The 10,245-nt window shown below is 42.6% G+C and overlaps 1 protein-coding gene across 1 annotated transcript in view; it reads left to right on the forward strand.

Moving 5' to 3' along the window:
* The first annotated feature begins 2,154 nt into the window (after nucleotides 1-2,154).
* Nucleotides 2,155-10,245, forward strand: part of KICS2 (KICSTOR subunit 2) — a 17,682-nt gene continuing 9,591 nt past the window's right edge. Inside the window, exons 1-2 of the mRNA XM_040491524.1 lie at nucleotides 2,155-2,705; nucleotides 8,517-8,802. Of these exons, the coding sequence (XP_040347458.1) occupies nucleotides 2,471-2,705; nucleotides 8,517-8,802 (521 nt within the window). The 5' untranslated portion in view covers nucleotides 2,155-2,470. The remainder of the gene's footprint in view (nucleotides 2,706-8,516; nucleotides 8,803-10,245) is intronic.

Raw genomic sequence — 10,245 nt, forward strand, 5'->3', positions numbered from 1 at the left:
CACATGTAGTTATTATTTTTTTAAGTTTATTTATTTATTTTTGAGAGAGAGGGCACACAAGAGAGAGAGGAGGCAGAGAGGAAACCAAGCAGGTCCACACTGCCAGCACGGAGCCCAGTGTAGACTCACACACACAAACCACGAGATCATGACCTGGGTGGAAACCAAGAGTCAGATGCTCAACTGACTGAGCCACTCAGGTACCTCTGTAGTTATTTTTTTGATGTTTTATTTATTTTTGAAAGAGCATGTGCATGAGTGGGGGAGGGGCAGAGAGTGAGGAAGACAGGATCCAAAGGGGGTTCAGCGCTGACAGCAAAGAGCCCAATGCGGGGCTTGAACCCACAAACCATGAGATCATGACCTCAGCTGAAGTGGGACGCTTAACCGACTGAGCTACCCAGGTGCCCCTGTTATTTTTTGTTGCAGGACACAGGAGTTTTTGTTTTGTGCTTTTTTTTTTTTTCCGTCACAATCATGTCTCCTTCACTATCAATTGAGTAAGTTTTCCCTTCCCCTACTGATTTATGATGCCACCTTTATTATCTTAGGAATTCTTATATTACTTGGGTATGTTTGTGAGCTTCATGACCCTCTTTCACTGTCTGTTGGTTTTGGTGTTAGTATTACACTTTTTTTGATTACTAACTTCTACTCATTCATCAAGAACCATCACATTCTCCTCCTGGAAGCCTCCCTGATTCTTCCCAAAAGATATGACTGCTGCCTCCTTTTTCACCTTTATAACACATAAAATTCTGCCCTGTATCACAATTAACATGGCTGATTGTATCCAACTATATTCTTGAGAGCAGGGAACAGGCGCACTATATATTCATTAAAACTAAACTGTTGGATTTGCATGAAAAGGTGGTGATAGCAAAACAGATCTAGTTTGACAAAAAAAAAAAAAATGAAAACAGACAATTCCCTCATTTCAACAAATATCACTGTACTATCCATTATGAAACAATTATAAAGGTGAGTGAACGTTAGATTCTGACTCGGGGAGTTCACCACTTAGGTCAAAGAGGCATATGAATACACGTGATTCAACAGTGTGACTAGTGTAAAATAATCATGTACAGGGAAGAAAGGAAAAAACTGAGCAAGTAGTGGGCATAATTTCAGAGTAGGGGACATACCTATAAGCTGGGTTTATGGTGTTTCTTTTATTTTTTTTTTAATGTTTATTTATTTTTGAGACAGAGAGAGAGGGAGAGCTCGAGAGCAGGGTAAGGGCAGAGAGAGAGAGGGTGAGGGTAGACAGACAGGGAGACCGAGAATCTGAAGCAGACTCCAGGCTCTGAGCTGTCAGCACAGAACCTGAGGCGGGGCTCCAGCCCACAACCGGGTGATCATGACCTGAGCTGATGTGGGATGTCCAGCCGACTAAGCCACCCAGGCGCCCGTGGGTTTACAGTGTTTCTTAAATGTCAAGGAATTTGCAATTAATCTGAATGCAACAGGGCATCAGTTCAGAACCTTCAACAGAAGTTTCATTAATTTATCCTTCCTGGGGGCGCCTGGGTGGCTCAGTCGGTTGGGCGTCCGACTTCGGCTCAGGGCATGATCTCCCCGTCCGTGAGTTCGAGCCCCGCGTCAGGCTCTGTGCTGACAGCTCAGAGCCTGGAGCCTGTTTCAGATTCTGTGTCTCCCTCTCTCTCTGACCTTCCCCCATTCATGCTCTGTCTCTCTCTGTCTCAAAAAGGAATAAACGTTAAAAAAAATTAAAAAAAAAAAATTATCCTTCCTGGAAGACCTTTTGAAGGAAGCCTAACGTAGATTGGGTAGCATGGGCAAGCTGCAGAGCTCTGCTTGGAAGCTGTTCCCTTCGCGCGAACCTGAGATGCCTTGTGCAGGATAAAGGTGCGAATTATTGCAAAGTGTGCGACTGGGTGAAAATGAAACAGGGGGATAAGATACAAACCTTTACCGGTATCAGGTACTATAAGCCACGTACTTGCGTTGGTTTAAAAGGCATGAGAACTGACTCCTTGTGAGAGAGAACAGTTCGAGCCACTAGCCTCATCTTCGCGCCCCGCCCTCAGGCCCCAGGCGAGCCCAGGCCAGATGTTAAGACCAAGAACTACGGACGTCAAGTCAGCGTGACGTCACCAGCACTGACGCAGTCTCACAGGGAGGGGCCTCTCAGCTCACCTCAGAACGCAGTCAGGTCCGCGGAGCAGCGAGTTGACCGTCTCGTGTTCTGCCCTAAAGATCCGAATAGTCAGCAGTACGGGAAACGAAGCGCCGAAGTTGCTCAGGAGCTGAAGACGGGCCGCTTCCCTCCTTCCTTGGCCCTTACTGGTGTCCTCTCTAAGGCCCAAGCGCGGTCCAGGCGGCAGCGCGCTCACGAGCTCGCCGCTTGCGGCGTTCGCGCGCACGCACGCTTGTGCGCACGTTCCCTGAGAACCCGGAAGTGCGAGGGAGAGGAGAGCCACGTGGGTGGAGCTGGATCGCAGCTCGCATGGGGGAGTCTATCCCGCTGGCAGCCCCGGTCCCGGTGGAACAGGCGGTGCTGGAGACGTTCTTCTCTCACCTGGGTATCTTCTCTTACGACAAGGCCAAGGACAATGTGGACAAGGAGCGAGAGGCCAACAAGAGCGCGGGGGGCAGCTGGCTGTCGCTGCTGGCGGCCTTGGCCCACCTGGCCGCGGCCGAGAAGGTCTATCACAGCCTCACCTACCTGGGGCAAAAACTAGGTACCTCCGCCCCGCCCCCCGTGCCCTTTGAGGAGGAAGGAAAGGGGGTCTGTTCCCCGATCGGCAGTGGCTTGGGTTCCCTGTCTCTGTCACTTCTAGCCTCAGGCTCAACTTGGCACTCCCAATTCTCCCACCGTTCCCTTCCTTCCCTCGGCTTCCACAAACCCCGCCCACTGGCCTCTGCTGCTGTTAGATTGGCCACCCGGGTGGATGCTCTTTGCAGGACTGTGCCACAAACCGATGGGTGTATCCATTTTGCTCAGTGCATGGATTGGTGCCGTAAATGAGAAGTTAAGCAAACTGTATGTCTTCACTCTTCTGATCAGTGACACTGTGGCCAGAGGAGCAAAACTTGCCAACACAACCTAGTTATAATTAATGAACACTTTTATCCGGCCTCTTAAGGTTAAGGCCCCTGCGAGTTGCAGATGGAGTCCTACCCCCTCTTCCTAGGCTCTCAATAAATATTTAATGAATGAGGAAATGAATACTGGACAGGAAAGGCAAGAAATATGCCTAACACTAGCAAGAGGGGACTTACGGGGGAAATGGTAAACACTCTTACTCCGTCATAAATCTTGCCCCTGAAAATAAGATGCAAGAGCAACCGATTTTCACTACAGAAACAATTAGTATGAGTAGATCAGGAGGACATAAAATATGTGAAAGCCAAAGGCTATGCATACAAAATACTACGGCTTACAATTATCAGCAATAAATACTATAAATCCCAGAGCTTTCAAAGTTGTGTTAGTATTGTGGCCTATGTTTACACCCTTTCATTATCAGAAAGCACAGGGTTGGGTATGAGTGAAGAACACGTATATACAATGTAGAATAGAAAGTTAAAATTGAGTGCAGATTCCAGTTTGATTGTTAACCCCTAGTTTCCTTACATTTCCTGAAAGTGGCCATGTACATACTGCTGTCAGTAAACACCCAAGGGGTAGGGCTTTCTCAGATCTTAACTTCTGCCTTAGCTGTTCAGGTAATGACTTGTTATTTAGTATGTTGACGTATTGGCAAAAACTGGTCAGATAGATTCACCTTCTGTGTTTTTTCCACCCCTTTTTACAGTGGTACTTCTCACAAATTTGCAGTTGATGTTGCAGTATTATTATTCCCCTTTCTACAGATTGGCAGATTGTTTGTGCTCACTGGTGTAGGTAGTTGACAGATCTCAAACTGGAATACCTACTTTTGAAGTGTCAGATTGTGTTCTTATCCATGTGATTTATAAAAAATTGGCATATGTATTCTACTTCAAATCTACCTTGTATATACAGTTGACCCTTGAGCATTAGGGGCTTGAACTGCCTGGGTCCACTAGTACACGGATTTTTTCCATAAATACAGTACAGTAAATGTATTTTCTCATCCTTTATGATTTTCTTAACATTGTCTCTTCTCTAGTTTATTATAATACATAATACTGTATATATATATACAATATATATACGTACAAATAGATGTACAAATATAACATACAAAATGTGTTAATCTACTGTTTATGTTATCAGTAAGGCCTCCAGTCAATAATAACCTATTGGTAATTAAGTTTTTGGGGAGTCAAAAGGTATACTTGGATTTTCGACTGTGTTGGGGGAGGTCAGCACCCCAACACCCTCCTCTGTCACCCCCAGGTCTGTTCAAAGGTCAACTGTATTTAGAAATGCACAGGATTCTGGCTGTAAAATTAAAAGTGGGTAATTTTCTGGCAGTTTTCGTTATTTTTAGATTCCCCCACTTCATGAAGAATGATAATTGACCCCAGTGCCATGATTCTTTTTAAAGCTCATGTATGAGAATTTGATAAAACCCAAGGACTTGTATATGGAAAATATATGTGTAATACAATTTTGCATATAATCTGAGAGGGTTCAGTGGATTTCCTAAAGCCTATTTATGGACCCCAGCTTAAAAATCTGTTATTCTAGTTTAAGTTGTATGTGTCTGGTTGGTTTTTGGTAAACAGAACTAGCTGCCTGTGTGTAAGAGCATGTGTGAGACCATCACTGTCCCTGACTTGGTTCTTTGCAATGGCCCTTATTATGTAAAGTGACTAGTTCTGCACGGACGCCCAGCTTGCATGCATGAACCTGAAGGCTGCACCTTGAAACCGACCCAGGAGCAATTTACACTATGAAACGTGCCCTGGCATGGTTCAGACTCCCAGGTGATCTGTCACTTCTGAGTAAATGTTCTGAAAATGGCATGTTTAACCTCAATGCCTCATAACTTATACCCATGTGTAGTAATTGTAGGTTCCCGATTTAAAATTTTAACTTTGCAGATATCTTACGGTTTTTTTGATACTGAGAGTGTTTGTGATAACGTGCTTACAATATGATTTTGTGATTATTCTGTTGACTCCATTTTCTTAAAACCTTGGGGGAAAATTTTTGTGTTGCCACTTAGACATTCCCATGTTTTTCAAATACTTTGCTAATTAGAATGTTTGTATGGTTTTCTTTAAAAAGCAAAACAAAAAAGTTTTATGTGTATTTTTAAACATTTAAAACACGGTTCAAAAAAGTGAGTCTTTCTGACTTCACTCTCACGACTAGTGTTCATCAGAGACCTTAGCAGAGAATCCTGTTTATTCATGCACATGTCAGCAAACACTATAGGCAAAGGACAGGCCTGACAGGGAGCCTTCTGTTCCTGTATTGGCTCAGTTCTGAAAAACTTTGGGTGGAGTCCTTCCTTATCCTGGAGCTTTCTCTTTCCTTTGAGGGGAGAATATACCTGTTTGGGGATGGCTTAAAATATGCCATCTCAATGCCTTTGGAGGATTCTAGGTCATACTTTTCTCCCTTTCGTTTCATTACGAGAGGGTTTCCTCAACCTCTGGCTGTTGGAATTTAGCATGGTAGAAAATGCCTTAACTTGAGAACTGATGTTTACAAATTATCATTAACAAGAAGCTGTGGAACAAAATACTCAATTAGATATTTTACATACTCCTTTAATATATTTGTTATGTGAAATTTTATCATGTGAGATGGACCACTGAAATCTTGAGAAATAATGAGGATTCAATACATAGAGCCTTCTAGAAATAATTCAAAATAACTGTATTTTGTAAATTCAAAAAATTGAAAAGAGGAAGGTGTCTGATGTCTCTGATTCCTTGTTTCCCAGTATGAAGGAAGGCCCGTCCCCATTGGATATTCCTTACCAGGATAGTCAACAATAGGATTGTGCTCCTGAGAGATTGGAGAACAGAGACCTGTTTAAAAGAAATGCATTGGTGGTCTCTCCCTTCCTTATAGTGTCCCTTGGTTTTACATATTAGTGATGGTGTTTATTGATAAGCTTTTCACAGTATTTTTGTATTTATGTGGTGTTTCCACTCCCTCAAATAAGGGTAATCTGACAAAGGAAGGTATCCCTTTTTCACCAAGGCCACGCTGTTTAACAGCGGAGGTGAGTACAGTTGAAATCACCTAGCTATCTTTCAAATAGATGCTATTCTTTTTTACAGTACGTGAAGCTCCCAATTTACCATAGAGTTTTAGAAGCTCACTTAGATAGTGGTTACAGTTTTCTTATATCAGGTATGAATGGAAGGGAAGGGGATTATGGTTGTGGAATATGTGCTTTGCTCCAGGCACATTACATACCAAATGTTATTTCATTTTGTCTTCTTAGCAACTCTGTTACTAGCTGCGTGTTAAAAAACAACAACGAAGGCTCAGAGTGGCTAAGTCATTTGCACATCACACAGCTTATAAATTCGGAAGCTGAAAGTTGGAACTAAGTCAGACTTCCAGAGCTTTTAGATTTTTTTTTAAAAGATTTTGTTTTTAAGTAATCTGTACACCCTACATGGGACTTGGACTCACAATCCTGAGATCAAGAGTCACACACTCCACTGACTGAGTCAGCCCAGGGATTTTGCTTGGTACTCTGTTGCCTTCCTCAGCTAGGAGATTTTTTTCCTGAACTTGGACACAGAGGTCTATTTATTCCATACTGTCGCATCACAAAATCTGCCAAGTTAGACTGAATACAGGCAGGGAAGGAAGGCAAACCCTTCAGGGTACAGTCCTGTGTGGGATGTTAGGCTGGGGTCAATCAACCTGTGCCGCATAATTTTTGCCGCTATTAGCAGGAGGAATGATTTGAATGCTAGTCAGTTTGTTTAGGCAGTATATTGAAGAAAACATTTTTTAAGTATTACTAGTTTATGGAATAGTAGGAAGGTGACAAAACTTCTGGGTTTGCCCAGGGCTGACGGGGTTCCCAGGACATGGGACTAAGGGTTTTCCGAGAAGCCAGACCTTGAGTGCCAAGACTTGGAAAGTCATGGAAAAACTGGGACAAGGTGGTCACAGTAGTAGGAAGGGATGTAAGACTCATTTCTTGAAACATAAATGGGGCCCTAAACTAAAAACAGCATTGTGAGATGTTTCATTTATTAAGGGGATAGTTTACAAATCCCTTGATACATAATTTTCACTCCTAATTGATATGTTTAGAATAGTGATAAATTTCTTCATTAAACTATTTTGTGTGTATCAATAGAAAATTTAAACTGTCACCCATTTCTGAGGTTTTTATATGTTCCTGAGAATTAGTGTTTTAAACTTGCCCTATTTCTTTTCATTTTCCTAATGTCTTACCTGTGACCCTTTAGTGGGGTGCAGAATTGCTTAAGAAAACATCTATGAAGCTGAAGCTGGCTCTATAATTATTAGAAATAGAGCTCATCATGCATTAATACAGAAGTAAGGAAATGCTGTCTGTGCCACTTGATTCTTTTTAACTATTGAAAAGGATGTATTTGGTCTTTTTTTTTTTCTTTGTGATTTGCTTTGGAACCCCTGAATTACACCAGCAGTTATTTATAATTGCTTCCTGCTCTTAGTAATTCACAGCATGGTGCTTATTTTGTTATAACCTATATGTCAACCTTGTCAAGAGTACTAAAGATTTCAGGGCACCTGGCTGGCTCAGTGTGTGACTCTTGATCTCGGGGTCATGAGTTCAAGCCCCATGTTGGGCATAGAGATTTTTTTTAATTTTTAATTTTTAATGTTTATTTACTTTTGAGACAGAGAGAGACAGAGCATGAGTGGGGTAGGGGAAGAGAGAGGAGACACAGAATCTGAAGCAGGCTCCAGGCTCTGAGCTGTCAGCACAGAGCCCAATGCGGGGCTCGCATTCACGGACCGTGAGATCATGACCCGAGCCAAAGTTGGACGGTCAACCGACTGAGCCACCCAGGCACCCCAGGCATAGAGATTATTTTAACAAAAGGACTAAAGGTTTTCTTTTTTCCCCTGGGGCCCCAGTAGTCTGTGTTCTTGTGTAAGGGAGATACACATATGTGTATTTTCCATTTTCTGGTATGGCTTAAAAGCTAAGGCAAAGGAAAATGCAACTCTAATGCAGAAATAAAATTTCCTGATTTATCAGGAATAACAACAGTGTTTTCCGATCGGGTATTCTTTTTTGTTTTAAATATATTTATGTGGAAGGAGGGCTATTTAGATCCAGGTTGATGTCACTTACTAGGTCAATTATCCTCTGAAATAAAGGTGAATCCTCATTGAACCGGGGTGGGGGAGAATCGGTACACGGGTAAGGAAATCATACACAGGTGCATTGCCACACTAATGAGTTGTACCAGGCATTCTTTCTTCTTCCTCGGTGAAATTACGAGTCGCAAAATATTTGAATTGGCGGCTGATGATAACTTCCTGAGCTCAGTAGGCTCCACTCCTTTCCGTGTGGATGCTGGGAGAGCTTTTGCCCTGCTTTCTCTTCCTTACTTGTCATATGCTAATGTCTTTTGCCTACCAGGGGGCCAGTCCTTCTTCAGCAGGAAGGATTCCATCCGCACCATCTACACTTCCCTGCACAACGAGCTGAAGAAGGTGGTGACTGGCCGCGGTGCACTAGGTGGGACCGCCCCTCACGTGGAAGAACTGCTTTCCCACCTGTCAGAGCAGCTCTGCTTCTTCGTTCAGGCCCGGATGGAGATCGCAGACTTCTACGAGAAGATGTACACCCTCAGCCCGCAGAAGTTCATCAATGCTGAAGAGCTCGTTGGCCTCTTGGACACCATCCTCAAGAAGTACAGCTCCAGGTGAGTGTAGGTGAGGAGGGAGGGAGGGACAGGCATGGCAGCGTCTCCCTCCCATCAGACGAGGTCTTTCCCCCACACTAGTGAAACCCCGTCGTTAAATAACCGTGAAGCGGAGAAGTAGTCGTTTTACATTTTATACGTATTAATTAAGCACCAGGTGTACCTTAGGTGCCTTCTTTAGGCGTCATTAAACACCATGCCAGGTGGATACTTCTCCAAACAATGGCCAAAGACCAAGAGTGGAGAAATCCTTAAAAGATGTATTATAACTGATTTTGCTGCTTATAAAAGAGTTCACACGAGCGAATTGTGTATAAAATAATGTGACTTCTTAACAAACCATTATTCAAATAAATGTCCCTTTCAAAGTAATCACCTTGGTGAGTCATCCACTCATTTCTCCGATGTAACCATTACTTAACATGTGTTGGAAACTCCTTTATAATTGCTTTCAGTGCCTGTGGCATAATTTTGGTTTTGTTTTTAACTTCCTTAGTGGACACAGGCATCTGTACTTTTGAGGAAGGCATACTTGAACTTTTTTGATAGTCAAAAAGGTATTTGTAGCCAACGTTTTTTTTTTTTTTTTTTAAAGACATTGATCAGCTGGAAAACCTGTCTTTGAAGGCAATTGCTACTTTAAAAAAAAAAAAAAAAATGAGCCTGGCTACATGTAATGTATTGCTTCCTACTCAAAAAGCAATACCCAAGGAATTTGAGAAGCATTGTGTATTATTATTCAACTGTAGAAAGGAATGGAGTACTGATACATGCTACGACATGGATGAATCTTGAGTAATTATGCTATGTGAAAGAAACCAGTCACAAAAGATCACATAGTGTATTGCTCTGCTTATAGGAAATGTCCAGAATAGGCAAAGTCATAGACACAGAATGTAGCTTACAAATTTATAGACACAGAAAATGGTTGTCAGGGGTCAGAGGGGAAGGTGAGAATGGGGAGTGACTGCTAATGGATATTGAGTTCCCTTTTGGGGGCCATGAGACTCTTCTAAAATTAGATAGTGGTGATGGTTGCACAACTCTGATTAAACCATTGAATCCTATAACCTTAAAAGAGTGTATTTTGGGATGGCTGGGCGACTCAGTTGGTTAAGCATCTGACTTCGGATCAGGACATGATCTCACAGTTCGTGGGTTTGAGCCCCACATCGGGCTCTGTGCTGACAGCTTAGAGCCTGGAGCCTGCTTTGGATTCTGTGTCTCCCTGTCCCCCTGTCTTCCCCCACTTGTGCTCTTTCTCTGTCTCTTAAACATGAATAAATGTTAAAAAAAATTTTTAACAAATGTATTTTTTTTGTATATGAATTAAATAGCAAAGCTATTATTAAAAAAACAAAACAAAAAACAATGATTTCATAGCATCATGAGTTTGAGCCCCATGTCAGCCATGCTGACAGTGTGGACCCTGCTTGGGATTCT

This window comes from Herpailurus yagouaroundi, unplaced genomic scaffold (genome assembly GCF_014898765.1).
Source record: "Herpailurus yagouaroundi ecotype Mexico unplaced genomic scaffold, PumYag 182, whole genome shotgun sequence".
Taxonomy (NCBI): domain Eukaryota; kingdom Metazoa; phylum Chordata; class Mammalia; order Carnivora; family Felidae; genus Herpailurus; species Herpailurus yagouaroundi.